Below are 18363 nucleotides of genomic sequence, written 5' to 3'. Positions count from 1 at the left end.
GCTATTTAAAGCGCCCTTCTTTCTCCGCGCTGGCTGTTGTCGCCCTGTTGATGACGTTAGCGACGCGGTTTAGTCGAGCGTGGTTTTGACGGGTCATGCCCAGATTAACATCAGACAAACAATCATGAAGTAAACAATATCCCAATCAAGGAACTGACAAACAAGTTAACAGTTAACAGCCCAACCAAAGAACCTCCGAGGTCTCTCCCACCAACACTGACAAGGCAAGCCACTCGAATATAAACTGAGAGCAAACTCCACTCCTTAATAGCACTGATGATGTTACCTAGTTTGGATAATGAAATGCCTGCAATAAAACAACCAAGCCCAGAGACCACCAAGGACCCCTCAATTCTTTCATCTGAAGAGTTGATGTGGATGCTTCCAGTATAATAATGGTAGCAGCAGATTTCAAAGGAAAAAAAAATAGAAAGAACAGACAAATAGTAGTTTAGAATCTAAACCAATATCTAGACTTTAGATATGGAATGACCCTATGTCTGGAATGTTGACAGCATGTTAGCTATTCTGCTGGCAACATAAAAAGATACCCAGAATGTCTCCTTCATCATCTGATAATGATGAAAACCTATCTCTTAAATTTTATCCTGAAATGGAGTAACTGTTCTGATCCAGCCTTAGCAGAAGCAAGAAACAGACTCCTTGTCACAAAAAAACTCTCTTTATTTACCTCTTGTGAATTAATTGCATTCACCAATCAAAAAGTCAAGGCAATAGTCCTTCAAGGAGCTAACTTCAGTAACAGACCTTATCAGTTCCTTACGATAATTGCAAGGCCATGAGCTCCTGAAAGGCTGCAAATTAAGTTCTGGCAAGCAGTCTTTGTGGCACGAAACACAATGAGTAAAATCTTCAGAAATACAAACTGTTGTCTCCTACAACAACCACTCCCCTTTCCTTCTATTTATTCCCCAGCCAGGGAGGGTGGCTGTTCAGCATTCATGTGTGCTTTGTTTCCCGAGTCAACTCCTTGTCCTCCATTGTTCACCTCTCCTAACAGCTCTGCGTATACGTGCATCTGGAACGGGCCCCAGCTGTTCTTCCTCTTCACTCATATCAGCCTCCAAAGGCAGCTACCTCTCCGGTGGCTGGGAAATGTCAGATGGCCCTGGCTCTATCTCTGCATCTGACACACAGCATCCATCAGAGCCTTTCCCAGACTGCAGAACTGGCCCAAGTTCCTCCCCAACCTCCTCATCATCTGAGTCTGCTGCCAGCTCTGCTGCCAACTGGCGGGTCACTACAGTAACTTGGCTTCTCTGCTCTATCTAAGCCATGAGGTTCTATGAGATTCATAAGCCATTTTAACTTACCCATAGGCTTGTTGAGCATATAGATTGTGGTCATTTCCTCCTAAACTATTTCTGTACAGTAACTGACTTATTGCCAGAAAGAAAAAAGATTAGAGCTTGTGCGACTGGAATGCCTCTCCAGTAGGATTTTGGCAATCAATTTTTGATTTTTTTACTGTGTGTGTGTGTGTGTGTGTGTGTATGTATGTGTGTGTGTAATTGGTTAATAACAAAACTTATTTCAGCTTTCTTCTCACCCGAACACATAAATGTTATTTTTTCCTTCCCTCCATCCCCTAATGGAGATCAATGGGTTTATTATACATTGTTTATTATGGCCACCAAGCTCCTAGAATACAGATGGCTTCATAAACATGCAGAAAGCATTATTTGCTTCCCAATTCAAAGTTAATAACTATTATGGTGCTCAGCTAACTTCATTTTTACAAGCAGTTCAAGAGCACGGTCTAAAACTTTGAATCATATTCCTCATTTGTTGAGGATGGTAAGTGAGACTTAAGCAAAGATAGGCACCCTCCACTGGTTCAAAGTAAGGATGCCAGCCAGTCCATTATAGGTTATAAATCTTTATCAAGAAGTAACAAATCATAGCTCTTTCTTTTTTGTGTAATGGAGAGGAGCCTCTGAAACCACATTATAGATTATTTGGACTCCTGCTCATAATACTAGCAAGAGTCAGCTACCCTGAGAGGCAATAAAGATGTAAAACTGCTATTTTCTTCTGATATTGAGAAGCCTGTGCTAAGTGTTGATCAAAGCAGAGCTTCCAGTTCTAGCCTAAAAGTCAATCCCTTATTTTCTTTTGAATACAGTTCATCTTATTTCCCATCTCTGAAACACCACCAGCTTTTGGAAGTGGAATATTAGTATCAAGAAAAGAATAAAATACCGTATCATAAAACTCTTTCCTATATGGAGCTACAAATTACCGTAATTAAAATTAGGCCCGGTGGAGAGAAATAACTTACTAGATATTAATTGTCGAGCCCTGCTTACCAAAACTGTTCAGGTATGAAGGTGCACAGCAATTTTCAGAATGAGAAATGTTCAAAACATTCTGTGCATGAACTTTCCAAGGAAACAGATAATTTTGGGTGGTTTAGTTCCAAAATGAAACATTTGTTCTATGCCAGTACTATATTAGTCCCACTACATATACCAGACCAAACCAGATCAGACAAAGAAATCAGTTTCACAAGTAGAATAGGACATGGGAAAGATCTTGAGAGACTGGATAAAAAGGTGCTACCAAGGGCCAGATATAGCATAACCCACAATTGGATAATGGACAGAGAAAGAAACTCAGAAGAGATCTTTCCTAGTTTCTTGGGCTGTATAATTTCATTTCATTTCATTTTCATTTTATTTGTCTTGTATGCCGCCCACTCCCGGAGGACTCCGGGCGGCTCACAACAGACAAGGGAAAGGAGATAGATAGACAAGACAACACTGTAAAAAAAGGCGCAACATTCACAATTTCCGTGGGGCTGGGTGTTTCACAAGCCCCCCCGGCCTGCTGGAGCAGCCAGGACTTGGTGGCTTTGCGGAAGGCCAGGAGGGTAGTAAGGGTCCGGATCTCCACGGGGAGGTCATTCCAGAGGGCTGGAGCTGCGACAGAGAAGGCTCTCCCCCGGGGGGTCGCCAGCCGACATTGGCTGGCAGATGGAATCCGGAGGAGACCTAACCTGTGAGATCTTATCGGTCTGAGGGAGGTAATCGGCAGGAGGCGGTCTCTCAGGTACCCAGGTCCAATGCCATGTAGGGCTTTATAGGTAGCGACCAGCACCTTGAAGTGGATTCGGAGACTAAAGGGTAGCCAGTGCAGCTCGCGGAGGATAGGTGTGACGTGGGTGTACCTAGGTGCACCCACAATCGCTCGCGCGGCTGCATTCTGGACTAACTGAAGTCTTCAAACACTCTTCAAGGGCAGCCCCATGTAGAGCGCGTTACAATAATCCAGTCTTGAGGTCACAAGGGCGTGAGTGACTGTCTGAAGAGCCTCCCGATCCAGGAAGGGTCGCAATTGGTGCACCAGGCGAACCTGGGCAAAGGTCCCCCTGGTAACAGCCGACAGATGGTGTTCTAGAGTCAGCTGGGGATCCAGGAGGACTCCCAAATTGCGAACCCTCTCTGAGGGGCGTATAATTTCACCCCCCAGCCTGAGAGATGGAATAGTTGGACAATCTTTGGGAGGTAACATCAGAAGCCACTCAGTAGTGTGAGGTGTGTATGGTAGGATTGTACTGTACTTTCAGACTTGCAAGATTCTGTCAATGTAGCTTTTACAATAACATAAAAGTAGCTCATTTGGTTTTCATTCCTCTCGTTTATCATGCAAAACTAACAAGTACAATCCTCCCCACTTTTCTTTTTTTTCAATGAAGTTTTTTTTATTTTTCATTTTATAACATATAATCACATGTATACTATTACGTAGCCAACATCGTATTGTATTATTAAATGTTTACATAAATTCATCTTACCATCAACCCCATAAAAAACCCAGTTATTAGCTCTTCTGCTCTCCATACACTACATTTGTGCCTTCACTTTCATCTCCCTCTCTACCTCCTTTCTTCCCCGTCATCCTTCCCTGCTATACTTCCCCTTCTCTCTCCTATTCCCCTCTCCCCTTTCCACTCCTCATTTCTCTCCTCCTCTTCCCCCCCTCCTACCCTCTCTCCTATCCCTCTCTTCTTCCCTTAACTCCCTCCTTTTCTTCCCACTCTTCATCTTATTTGCTTGGTGTATTTCAGCTTCTGAGTAAGCTCCATTTTATGTTGATGGTATTTATAGTTCCTTTTCAAGATACATATTTAATTTTAAACATCTATTCTCCTCCTTTTTTAAAAAAGAAAAGTAGAACAAAAAAGTATACATATATAGTCATTGTACTTTTAAGCCCCCCCCCAGCCTAATTTTGGTTGAGATGTAGACCTGGTTACAATTCCCAGCTATTCTCATCATTATCTTTATATAATTATACATCCTTACGCGCCCTCAATTTGTAATTCTGCCTTTAAGTCTTCATAATTTTCCATTATAAGTGTTCCCTCTCCAACTTTTCCATGTCTTGGATTAGGTTACCTTTAGTTTGTCTATGAATAGCAAACCTCGCTGTTCAATATTCATTTCAATTCCCTTAATCTATTGTATAGAATAACAAGTGGTGAACATCTCACTTTATTTCATCATCTTATAAGTTCTATGTATATCCATGTTTCATATATTTTAACCCATGCTTAGTTGTTCTTCTATTGTCGTTCTCCAGGAGTCAGGAAGCATCTTCAACTTCCCAGGATTTTTGGACAGTAGATGTGGGTTTTTTTTTCCAGAGATGATTTAATTAATACACCTTAAGACAAGACACTGAGGCCAGTCTTCTCCAACATGATGCCACCTGCTTTGTTGGGGCTGCAAAACTATAGCTTCATTTCTGGAAGGTACTAAATCAGGGAAGGCAACCATAGGCACGTGCACCTTTGTTGACTTTCTGTGGAGTGCAACTACTTGTTGTAATGAGAAGGAACAAACCTGGATGCATGTGTCTGCTTGTGCACATGTATACCTGGGTACTTGAGAGACCGCCTGCTGCCAATTACCTCCAATAGACCGATCAGATCCCACAGATTAGGCCTCCTCCGAATTCCATCCGCCGGCCAATGCCGACTGGCGACTACCCGGAGGAGAGCCTTCTCTGTGGCTGCTCCGACCCTCTGGAACGAGCTCCCCGTGGAGATTCGAACCCTCACCACCCTCCAGGCCTTCCTCAAAGCCCTTAAAACCTGGCTGTTCCGACAGGCCTGGGGCTAAAGAACTTTTGCCCCCCTTCTCGAATGGTATGGTTGTTGTGTGTTTTTAAATTTTGTATTGTTATGTCTTGTCTTTTTTATCCCCCTGTCTGTACCCCCTTCCCTGATTGAATTGTGAGCCGCCCTGAGTCCCCTTCGGGGAAAAGGGCGGCATATAAATGTAATCAATCAATCAATCAATACCAGCAATCCTGGAATAACTGAAACTTTGAATATAAGACGATTGATGTCTAAAAATCAGGGCCATGAATCTGCCTCCCTCTCCTCCTGTGTCCTGCTAAATGTTTATACATGTGAGCTAATTAACAGCTTGATAGCCTGACACTGAGGAGCATCCAATGGCTACCGCTTTACCACTGCCAGGATTACACTGTTTTCTCTAATCTGGGATGGAGGTTCTATCTGCAGCCTTGCTAGCAAATTAAAAACAACAATCCAAGAGTTGGAAAGTTGGAAAGGCTCCATCTATTCTAATGAGCTTGGCAATAATGGGGCAGAATGATTATTTGGGGAGACAGGCACACAGTGGCTTGCCATTTTAGAGCATCCAGCAGAAGGAAATCAATATTTTATAGCGGCACACAGAGACAAGTATGTCCAAATAAGGATGTTTTAGGATGAAATTAGGAGCAGGGAAATCACGTACACAGCCAGAAATTGTATAGAGAAAAGCTAAGCAATTAGAAGGTGACAGTTGAATAATAGCTCCCTGGGGAAATGCATGGAATGGTATAAAGAAAAGGGAAGAACCTACACCCTTCCAGATGTTGCTGAAGTAATATTCCAAGCAACCATTATCATGGGTGATGCCATGTCCTGAGTGGTTGCGGTTCATCAAATTTTGGAAGGTTCCCAGGAGTACTGTACTCAGTTCTGGAGAGGACTATAGGAACCGTTTTGAAGAAGGAATTCAACCAAGTAAACATCAGCTCAGTCTGGACAGGCAGGAAGCCGGGAGGGAAAAATAACCTCAAGATTGTCCCACCTTGATTCTTTTTAGTATAAGTGGGGGGGAGATGGTATCTCTGTCAGTCTTTCAAGATTCTGTTATTATACCCTACAACAATAAAGGAGAGTTCCATTAGTTCTTGTGGTATCTGTTTCCTGACCAGTTCTACTTCAAAGAGCTGTATCAGATCATCGATGTGCCCACTTATCGCAGCTTGTAAGATGAAGTTCTTTTTCAGGAAAAGGCGCCAAAGAAGTAGTAAAATCATGCTCTGAGCATGACCCAATACAGGCTAGTTTTTTTGGGATGGTCTGCAGCATTGATAGTGGCAAGGATGCTATCCAGATAAATCCTTTCAAGTGGCCACACATATGCTAGATAAGCAGCCTGCAACTTACATTAGAGAAAATTGAATTTGGCAGCAAAAAATCATTTATAATCACACTAAGTTTAAATAAATGTAGTTATCAGTTATCACAGGTCAGCTTGAGTTAACTGGCTTCCTCCTACCATTTGGGATTAGACATTTTTTGTTTTATCAATCTGGCTATGTGAGCAAACCGCTTGACCATTTGTGAGTCACAATGCAACAGCATATCCTTGTGTAAGTGTACTTGTTAAAGGTTGCCAGAGGATGGCCAAATATTTGGTTTCAGAGGCAACATGTTACCTTCCTAAAACTTCTTGTTCAGATAACTTTTTATGAATGGAAGGACACTGTTGGACTGACCTTGATGTACAAAACCTTTCTGCTATTTTAATTTCTTTAGACTTGATCTGGAAATCTGACAGAGATAGTGAATGTTCTGAGCAATCATATAAGAGTGGATTATTAGCTGTTACTCATACTTAAAAAGTGATGTAGGTAAGTTTGTATTCTAGAGATTGATCGAGACTTAAATTTTAATTTAGTCATGAGATCATCTTATTGATATGGGTTAAAAGAGAAAAAAAATTAATGATGAAGATATGAGATCTAGCAGTAGGAATGATCTCAAGAGATCAATTTGTCTGCTAGTGTCTAAAGTGCCTCAAGGAATTTATATGGGATGAATATAACCCATTGAAAGAGCCGAGGTGGCGCAGTGGTTAAATGCAGCACTGCAGGCTACTGCTAGATCAGCAGTTCAGCGGTTCAAATCTCACCGGCTCAGGGTTGACTCAGCCTTCCATCCTTCCGAGGTGGGTAAAATGAGGACCCAGATTGTTGGGGGCAATATGCTGACTCTCTGTAAACCACTTAGAGAGGGCTGAAAGCCCTATGAAGCGGTATATAAGTCTACTGCTATTGTTTCCAACCTAGAAGAGGCTATTTTGCCTTTACGCCATACTTGATTAGATGTATAGCTAGTAATACCAAAATATCACTGGAGTGTGTTAGTTGGAACACTCATTGAATATTTGGGAAGAATCAGTATGACCTTATGTCACCAGCCTGGGAGTCCCAGGGAACCAGAGACATGTTTAGATGGCTCCACTGTGTTTCATATATTCCCTCTCCCCATGCCTTGTGGTTTGTATATTTTAAACTTTTAATAATATTTTAATTCCTAAAAATTATTTTTTTAAATATTGTTATAATGATTGTTTTTGTATATTTTTATATATTCGATTGTGGTACACTACATAGGGCCATTTTTTGTGAGATGGGAAGCCATATAAATTTGATTAATAAATAAAATTCCCCCAGTTCCCTAACATAAAATGGTCCTGCCCACTCCAGGTGCCCAGGAGGACCACAGTTAAGATGGTGAAAGTATGTAGCCTATGGGTTGTTTCCAATGTAGGGCCAGTCAAGAGTGAAAGCTGGAAGTCAACTGAGTAAGGAAAAGCTGATTGAGGAACAGAAGGATGGTAAAATGTTAACCATGTTGCTCAAATCTTCAGATGGTTGGATATCCTGAGACTATTACCTTAACTATCTTCTAGTGGCACAGGAAACTTGCCCTTCCTTCTCCTTTCCCTATAGCTTACTTTAAGGGCTGACCCCGAGCTAATCATAGCCTTGCAGGCAATCAAATGTAACACAGAATGGCAGACATAAATGGAGGGGAATATAGATTCTGGCAGCCTGGGGTTTAATCAAGAGAGACTTTCAGAGCAGCCAGCTCTCCCTTAGCTGTCATTAGGACACTCTAGCTCGCTACTCCCCTCTCAACCAAACATAAACCAGATGCCCATTATTCTCAGCAAATGGCTATAATCACCCTGGCTAAACTTGAAAAATTACCAGGAAAGGTAATTGAATGGCAAAAGGCCCAGAATGTGGATGGTCTGTGCTCATTTATCAGCAGTGCCAACCTCTCCCTGCAGGTGTCTTGAGGGAGGGGGAAAGGACTGTGTTGATTTGCTTGGGTTTTAATTGCGGAGATGATATTCCCTTGGCTGATTCATGAGTCAGCTCTGCAAACTGAGATTATCAAGAGCAACCCTTTCGAAGGCAAAGCAATCAATTTACCAGCTCACCTTCTTCAGCATATTAACCATTTTCGAAGCAAAGCAATCAATTTGCCAGCTAACCTTCCTCAGCATATTCTCCCACTCTAGGGGAAGGCCAGCCTGAAAGCATTATAGCCACTCCAGATCCTACTTGCTGTAAAAAAAACAAAAACCCACCTTCCAATGCAGAAAGTCAGTACTCACATACTTCTACAAGTCAAGAGTCACTTCAATGATTCAGATGATGCTCTATGTATGTAAGTCATATGAATGTGATGGGCCAAGAGTTCCTTTGGTCCTTTTGAAAAGGTGGATTACATTATTTCCAAATATAGTAAAGCCACATAGCACCATAGATCCTCCTATGGCCATGACCAGGGGGGCCTTTTACCAGGTTCACCTAATACGTCAGTTGCACCCCTTTCTGGATTGGGATGCTCTGTGCACAGTCACTCATGCCCTCATCCTTTCTCGCCTGGACTACTGTAACAGTCTCTACATGGGGCTGCCCTTGAAGAGCACCCGGAGGCTTCAACTGGTCCAGAATGTGGCTACGCAGGTTATCATGGGGGCACCTAGGTGCTCCCATGTTACACCCCTTTTAGGTGGTCTGCACTGGTTGCCGGTTGTCTTCCGGGTGCGATTCAAGGCACTAATTATGACCTTTAAAGCACTCCATGGCTTAGGCCCAGGATACCTGCAAGACCACCTACTGCCACCAGTAGCCTCCCACTGTCCAGTGCAATCCCACAGAGTTGGCCACCTCAGGGTGCCGTCAGCCAGACAGTGTCTGCTAGAGACCCCCAGGGGGAGAGCCTTCTCTGTGGGAGCGCCTTCCCTCTGGAATGAGCTGCCCCCAGGAGCTTCGCATAATCCCCGACCTCTGGTCCTTCCGACGCGCCCTAAAAAGTTGGCTTTTCCAGCAAGCCAGTCTGGCCTGTATAGAATAAAATATAGGATTATTTTGGTTGTTAATTTTAATTCAATTTTTTATTTTTTATTGTAAATATCAATTGGGGTTTTTTGGGGGGTACTTTATTTAATGTCCCTTTTAATTTTTGTAATATGTGTTTTCTTTTATGTTGTACACCGCCCTGAGTCCTTGGGAGAAGGGCGGCATATAAATCCAATAAACCTAAACCTACAGCCACCCCTCCTCCCCATCCTTTTGTTAAGTGGGAGTTTGGTCCTGGCAAGATGGCAGTCTGCTAGAAAATGCAAATTTTAAATAGCAGGTACACTTACCAAAACCCAGTAATTCTCCCCTTTTTAAATAGTGATTTTATTAAGGATTATATTTAGAGTACAGTAATTATAAACAGTAAAAACAAATACAAATTTAAAAAGAAAATAGAAGGTGCAGAAAAGTAGAAAAATCTTTCCTGCCTTTATTTTTCCCATATCTCACAATAATAAATCCATAAAACATCAACATTTCAGCCCTGGTATCCACAAAAATACATTAAGGGCTACCAGAGATAACAATATTGCAGCTCCCATAGGTTGCATTGTCAAGCTTCTGATCTGAGTTTGACGTTCATATGATGCACAAAGAAATTCTAAAATTCATTAAGCAACAGTGAGATCTGAATACATCTTGTATCATATTTTTTTTGCCAGGGAACCATACTGGTAAACAAATCATCTCAATTTCATCTCCCACAAATTCTGCTAGCCTTTCTCAGCTTCGATAACCTGCTCACATACGGATTTCAATTCCCAGAGTTCTCAACCAGCATAGCCATTGCTAACAATTCCCAGAGTTGAAATGCACCGAACAGCAATGTAGCCTGTCCTTTTTTTTTCCTGGATAAATGTGACATGTCCACATGTCCCACAACTTTTGGCACAATAATGGACATATACAGAAATGCCCTCCAATGATAGCCTGTGGTTCTCACAAACTGCTTAACTGAGGTTGTTAGAAGTTCAAATCAGCATCATCAATATAGGGAGGAATACTTGAAGTTATAGCTTAACAATATTTGGAGAATCACAACTTTCCCACCCTTGTTTTATTTACAATTGATAATTACCAACTGATAATTACTGTAGCATTGCCTTTTTCACATCAGTCTGGTAATGTTGAAGTGCTAATGGAAAAGACATGAAGGAATAGAAACTGTTGCAAACTGAGCACATACAATATGCATTGAAACAGAATTTAGCAATAAGAAAAATAACAATCCTGGAACAGTGGAAGGTTCCTAATGTGTTGCTTCTAACTCTGAAACACAGCCAAACCAAAACTAGGGAGATGTTTAATGAGAATCTGGAATAATTTTCTATTCCTCAATCTGCTGTTAATTACTCCAATACTTGGCATGCTGCTTTATCCTAAACTAAATTAACAGTTATGGTCCATCTAGCTCAGGACTGTCTACAACTGATTATTCATTAATTTATTCATTTATTGGTTTTGTATGCCGCCCACTCCCGAAGGACTCCGGGCGGCTTACAATAAAACAGGGAAAGGGGATAAATAAGACAATACAAGACAATACAACAATTTAAAATACGACAACATTCACAGATGAAGTGGGGCTGGATACTTCAACAGCCCCCAGCCTGCCAGAACAGCCAGGACTTAGTAGCTTTACGGAAGGCCGGGAGGGTAGTAAGGGTCCGGATTTCCACGGGGAGCTCGTTCCAGAGGGCCGGAGCTGCAACAGAGGAGGCTCTCCCCCGGGGGGTCGCCAGCCAGCATTGGCTGGCAGATGGAATCCGGAGGAGGCCAAGTCTGTGCGATCGAATCAGTCTTTGGGAGGTAATTGGCAGGAGGCAGTCTCTCAGGATTACCACTGATTAGTGCCAAAATCTTGAGCAGAAGAGATTTTTAGCCTCTAGAATCAGGTGATCAAATGATTGAGAGAATGAACCTGATAATCTACAGGTGAAACTGCTCATCACCATTTTTAAATAAACTTCCCATTCCCTTCTGCTGATCTCACTGATGAATGTGGAACTTAATCCCACCAGGTTCTCCCAAATTCTGTTGTCCACAGTGCTCAAGTGACATGCTCAAAGAGTGAAACAAATGTGTTAAATTGCTCTCCATCGGGTTCGCTGATAGGGCCATTCTGCTATTTAAAAAGCAGATGGCTCAACTTGTGCTCTCATTTAATGCCCCTTGTCTGCAAATCACCGGTTTCTTTTAGATGTTCAAGATAATGCCAAAGTGATGTTGCACAATCATTACCACTTGAATTATTTAACTGTTCCTTGAAATGGCCATTGTGTTTCTCTAATTTTGTCTCCCAGCCTTTAATTCCCAGCGAGATTATTTCCTATTGACCTGACATCACTGCTCCATCTCCTTAATAAACAGCTTTATTGGGGGCTTCAGCAATTGCCTCCCTTGCAATCTTTCAAATTACCCTTGAGCAGCTGTTTTGTAGGAATGAAGCATGCTTAGTCCCTCCACTTGTTGTCCCAAATTGTCTCAAAGTTCCCTATTTCTCAGCCATATTTCTTTGCTGCATTGCCCACTGGTGTCTGAGACTCACCACCTGCATGATGACATTAAAACTAGCCCAACTGTCTGCTAGTGCTCCAATGTTTAATCAATGTCTTGTCTCCTGCAGCTGTCAAATCCAAGGCCAGGCAGCTCATACCTACATCTCCCTTGGTTGTATTTCACAGCAAGAAAAGGTGTCAACATGGCCATAAGATTTCTGTCTCTCTGGGGAATAAATCAGCAGGGTTTGAACATCACCAAATGCCTTGCATATCAACAGCTCAGCTGTGGGGGATAGGAGATTATCCTTAAAAAAACTCATCTGGAAAGGAATTATTTTCCTGCTCATGAATCAGGCTAATTCCTTTCTAATTCACATTGTTTTCCAGGTATGATTCCTAACTTCTGGATTTAGAAGTGATGGACGTTCAGCTTAAGGACTAGATTCAGCCTACAGGAAATCTCCATCTGATTCTTCAATCCCCATCCATCTCCCTGGCCCAAGCAGTGGGCAGTGGGGGACCCATAGAAAGAAGAGGGAAAGTCTCCCCTCTGAGTTATTTCCTCCAATGTTACTCAAGTGATTGAAGATGACGGTTCAGCAAAGTATGTGTTTGCAATATATGGAGAGAGGGACTGCCTCCAACTCCGATTTCTACTCCCTGTGAACACATTTGCTTTTAAAAGGTTCATACCATAAGGTCCCCTTGAAAATTAAGCAAAAACTAGTTTTGTGTATAGAAATGTATCCTCCTTTGATCTGTCCCTTCGTGACTGTAGAAAAAAATCAGTACACAGATATTCGTGCAGATAACACTAACACTGTTCCATGGACAGAAAATACAGCATTAATAGGATTGGAATTTGGTTTCAGTTCCTGAAGCCCTCCCTTGTATGGTTATAGATAATTTCTGAGATGAAAACATTGGGCGTGTTTAAATAAAGAATGAAGAGCTGGGCAATGGACTTCAGACTGTTACATCATCTGGCTCTGCCTGAGAAAACCAAGCTAATAAATCAGTTCTTCCTGTAAGCTGAAATTCACGGTGTCTATGTGTGAATTTCTGATGTCCCATATACATGATGAGCAGAATGTTCTTTCTTCCAATCCCTTCTCCTTCAGGACTCATTTCTAGCCTGTGCACCTGTGATATGGGTTTAAGCATACAGCCTCCATTTTCTGAGCAGCTGGAAAGGAGTACTAATTGGGCAAAACGTAGATGTGATTGCCTTGCCCCATTATGATCCATATTTGAGAGCAAGCACAAATGTATTCTTTAAAGAATGCATCGACCTTGTTGGGGGTGGGGAGGAAAGGTTATTACATATGTATACTGTGTACATAAATCAGAGAATTTCTGCATGTGGAGTTCTGCTACACAGATATTGTTAAACCATATAACACATTGCCACAACATCTGGCAGTTCCAAAGCTAAATATAGCTGGCAGTGGTGGGTTCCGGATCCCGTTGCAACTGGTACGGTGCAATGGTGCTCTGGGGCCACCACATGAATGCGCGCAGTGCCCGCATGCATCCTTACCTCCTGTGATGCCTGTATGACACTCCAGCTGCTTGATGGACTGTTGTGCAGGCGCTGTATGCTGCGCATGTGAAGATGACCCATTTCCTTCAAATACAGGTAAGGAACGATGGCAGGCGGGCTGTCCGGAGCACCATACCAGAATGGTACCCAGTGCTCCTGGCATGCACCAGTACGCCCGTACCTGGGCGTACTGCTTGCAACCTACTACTGATAGCTGGAATATAGAACGTTTTCTGTGCCAAAGGATGCATTTGGCTTTCCAGAGGTGTGCTACTGGGGGTGAGGTGGGACATACACCCACAAGGGTGTATCACTGGGGGGACACATGAATAATATTTCCCCTTAATTAAAATTAAATATAGTTGATATTTGATTTCTTATTCATGTATCTCTTCTCCTTGGGCATATTAAAAATTAAACTTTGATGACTAACTTTTGCAGTTCTTTCAGAGACTGCACCCAAGTATTTCAGAGGCCCAATCCAGCCCTAGGAACTCAGGCTGCATAACTGCAAAACAGACTTCATCTGCTTCAATAGATTTATGTTCATAGGCTAAATAGAGTCTCCAAAATCAATTCTCAGAAACATAACAGAAGTATTCCAAAAGGGAGTCTCTCTCCCACTTCCAGAGCAAATGCATCTGCTCACTCTAGGTAACATACCCCATTAAAAGAGAGATAGATAAGATCCTAATTAATTCACAACCTTGATATGCCAAGAAGCTGCCCTATATGGTCCTCAACTTACAACCATTCATTTAGTTACTATTCAAAGTTGCAACAGCACTGAAAAAAGTGAAAACATGTTACTCCCTTTGCAGCATCCCCATTACCATGCGATCAAAATTGGCAGCTGGTTCATACTTGGCAGCTGGTTCATACTTAAGACCGTTGTGGTGTCCCAAGGTCATGTGATCCCCTTTTGCGACCTTCCGACAAGCCACGTCAATGGGGAAGCAGGATTCACTGAACATTATCAACTTCAGCAATTCACTTAACAACAGTGGCACGAAAAATTGTAAAATGGGGCAAAACCTTTTAAACAAATGTCTTACTTAACAGCAGAAATTTTGAGCTCAAATGCAGTCCTACGTTGAGGAGTATCTGTATAACAAATCCATTTTCCCAATATATTATAAGAATGCCCATAGTCTGCAGAGCAAGCACTCTTGTTTTCCATTGGTATAAAAATGGTACCAAAAATGGGTTATAAATGCTGTAATCTACAATCAATAATCCTGCCTAACATTCCCTGGGGGTTCTTTCAGACTTTGGTCTCTGCATACCACCAATCAAAGTGCATTGTGGACCTAATCTCTCTCTTTTTTTTTCTTTAGCCATTTTTTATTTTGGGGGGGAAGAGGGAAAAAATGGAAGAAGCAACAGGAAGACACAGGAGGTTACAAATGGGAGATATTATCAAGATTACTTTAAAATGCTATGAATAAGATACAGTAGCTGCACTTTAAACTTCAGCCTCAAAGCAACTTCAGCATTTGCCTAAGTTACCTGAAGCAAAACCAATTTCCTTCCTTGTTAAGATCAACCCATTCTAGTCTTAAACAGCTCTCATATAATTGGCAAAATCCTTCCTCTTGTTTGGCCTAATGTTACTTCTTTATCTATCGTGGTTTCTTAGGGACGTAAGTAACACTGTCAATTTTGAAAAGGTTATGCAAATGAGTCCATTCTATGAAGCTACTGGCACTCCTAACTGATATTAGCTGCACACTGATTAGCATTTCATTTCTCCTTCCCATCTGCTCCATGCCCCAAATGATTTTTTTCTCCAGAATAATCACTTGATCATGAAGATGGATGTGATCAAGGACAGTTAATAAGTACAAGACAGCTTCTTTCCCATCAATCCTTATGAATTATATTTAACTATATGCAAACTCATAATTGAAAACTATTCTTGAGATCACCTTCAATTTAATGCCAAAATGGCAAAATCCAAGCAAGCTCTTTCTTACCAGGTCTCTAATCCCAGATATCACAAGTTTATTTTGAACCAAAATCAGGTTGGTCTAAAACTGAATGCTATGGAGATTGACTTTGAAACAGTATAATTATTAACCATCATAATTAAATTCCTCAGTAAGAATACATGAAATTCATTGAATATTTATACTATAAAATGACATCTTTCCAACTACACTAAGAACCAGAGTGCAGTAAACACCGAAATATATACTTTCTAGAATATTGCCCCATGTTTTGCATCTCAAAACAATTAAGCATAGAAATGCATGCAGTCCCAGCAAACTGCACACAAGGATAAATAATATTAAGGAAACAATGTTTGCAAGAGTGCACTCCAGAGTAAAAAAAAAAAAAAAAGTAATTTTAGTAAAAGAAATGAATAGAAAAATGCATGTGAAACTGGGGTCGAATCAAGCCTATGACACAAAATGAAGAGTTATGAAAACAGTGGACAGATTTGCATAGATTTGCTCCGATCCTGCACAAACATTTTCCCCTCCACTTGCAACGGGGGAGGTAGGGGGTGGGGGGCATGCAAAGAGTTACCTGGAAACTTTTGACATTCAGATTTTTTTGACCCTCAGTGGCCACTTTTAGCCTAGAATCCAGTCCTTTCATCAATGATTCTGTATTGCGGACATATTGCAAGTCCCGGTAGGTCCGAAGATCCAGCACTTCCATGGATTGGGAGATGTTCTGTACCTGCTCAATGGAGAAAGAATAGTGACATTAGATTGACAGGATGCTTCAGTTCATTGTTTGGATCCTTTTATGGGATCAAAGAAAGCCAGTAGAACTCAGACAACTCTCTACCTCAAAGACATTTTGCATGCTAATGGATGAAGGGGCATTTTTGAACCCAATAATTTTGGAGCAAATTTACTGATATTTCCCCTTAACTAAATGACAGATGTCCTACTTGGGACCAATCCACAGCTGACACCTAGGCAGAATCTGTAACAGGATGAATCAAAAGTGAGGCAAGCAGGATCCTTCCACTACTTTTTTTTTTCCAGATCATCCCCCAATACGCTTTACAGACCAGATTGTTTCATATTCCTGGTTCAATAAGCTCAGAATGAAGCATCCTCCTCTGGGACCTGAGTCGAAACCTGCCGTCTGCAGCACCAGCTGGAATTCCAGCTCCTTTTGCCTGCTTTGCACCCATGAAATATGGATGATAATGGAAACAGATGGAGCCGAATGCTGATGAAAAGCGGAGAAGGGGAAAGACAATGCTCCTTTAAACATTCGCCTTTGCAGGAAGGAGACATGTTAAGGAAGGAGTCCACCACTTCCATCGCAGAGGGCAAAATATGATCTGGATTTGGCTCCAACAAAAGCATAGGCACTGGAACATGGGCAAATTGTAATGTTCTGGGTGTCTCTTTGTTCCAAACTTGAAGCAAAAGATATTTTTCCCCCATTTTGTACATATCCCAATTCCTTATCATCATTGTCTTTTTATAGGAGGATATGTGCAGCATCACTTTATCATGATTTCCATTTTTGTAATGATGTGTGAGAATGACCTTGGAAGAAAGGGGGAAGCACAATAACCAGAGATCATTCCCTCTGGTCATTTAAGAGGTAGCTTAACTCACAGAAGGAATGCAGTAGGGCATATATCTCACAAGGGATTGAAATTTAGCTTCTTGGGCTGCAAAGGGAATGGAGGAGAAATGTTCTTTTAAATTCGCAAGATTTTGCTTATGTAACCTTTACAATAAGGTAGTCCATAAAGTCAACTTAGTCCATCCAATGATGCTTTCAGTTTGGATGACCATGCTAGGCTGGTAGCTTTATATGTTTTCTAGATTCTTTTGGAATTAACTATTGTAATGGAATGCAGGGAGGGGGTGAATTCCAGAAAAGTAAGAGGCAACTCAGTCCAGATTTTATGTGCGGGAGAAAGAAGGTGAAGACAGCCCCTTCCTAATAGTTCACAGAATATATTGTAGATGCAGATAATGGAGTCTTCAATCTGGAAAGAGTTTGTGTATAGATGTGAATCAATAAAGAACTCAGCTTGGAAGAATCACCATGTGTCATTCTTGGTTTGGGGCATGACAGCTATAACCTCAATATGTTAAATCTATAGGAGAAGGAGTGACAGAACCTGGGGGCAGAGTTAAAAGAGGCAACAGCCTAGAATCCCTACTTAGCCATAATTAGACTGTCCACCCTTACCCCCCCTCCCAAATTATTAACACTTATCTGACTCCAAGCAGGTGCTGACTATTAGCTAAATTGATTCCTGTGCATTTAACAATAAATCAGTTTAATTGTACCTTCATGTATGGAGGTCATGGACCTGGTCTTTTGCACCTGACAAAATCTAAGGACCAAGAAGAAACACCAGACTCAGATTTGGGCATATTAAATGTAAGAATTGGGATGAGATTTGAATTATTTGTGTAAAAAGAATGAACCCGACAGATTCCATTTTGAATAAGATCTCACAATACCTATCTATTTTGCTTGTTTAGGCTGGACAAATACTAATGGGAACAGCTTTTTGCTGACAAGCTTGGGTCACTCTGGCCCAGCCAGGAATAGCCCAGATGGGAACTTGGAAATCCCTTTTGATACAGATGTGTTTTCGGGAAGTCAGTAATTATCTTGTTATTGTCTAAAATGTGAGACTGGAGGAAATGAGGAATTTTTGGTAAAATTTAAAATACCATTTGTTCTTAACATGCATGTGAACAAGAAACTTTCCTAGAAAAGAACAGGAAAGATACGTTTTTGGGCTTTGCTTAATTATTGCCAACTATTGTCAATATTGCCAACTATTGTTATCGATTATGCCAAATACATTTATGCAATTGTATTATGATG

The 18363-nt window shown here is 41.5% G+C and overlaps 1 protein-coding gene across 4 annotated transcripts in view; it reads right to left on the bottom strand.

Annotated features, from left to right (window-relative positions):
* Positions 1-18363, bottom strand: part of OLFM2 (olfactomedin 2) — a 256989-nt gene that overhangs the window by 40765 nt on the left and 197861 nt on the right. For 3 of the 4 annotated variants that reach the window (XM_087710661.1, XM_087710660.1, XM_087710662.1), the window contains exon 3: positions 16069-16227. In XM_087710661.1, the coding sequence (XP_087566787.1) occupies positions 16069-16227 (159 nt within the window). The remainder of the gene's footprint in view (positions 1-16068; positions 16228-18363) is intronic. The other variant, XM_014075710.2, reaches the window with a different exon arrangement.

This window comes from Thamnophis sirtalis, unplaced genomic scaffold (genome assembly GCF_051295495.1).
Source record: "Thamnophis sirtalis isolate CommonGarterSnake01/CBP01778 unplaced genomic scaffold, rThaSir2_p1.2 scaffold_3, whole genome shotgun sequence".
Classification (NCBI taxonomy): domain Eukaryota; kingdom Metazoa; phylum Chordata; class Lepidosauria; order Squamata; family Natricidae; genus Thamnophis; species Thamnophis sirtalis.
The sequence above is the reverse complement of the archived record's forward strand: the minus strand, read 5'-3'. Positions and strand labels throughout refer to the sequence as shown.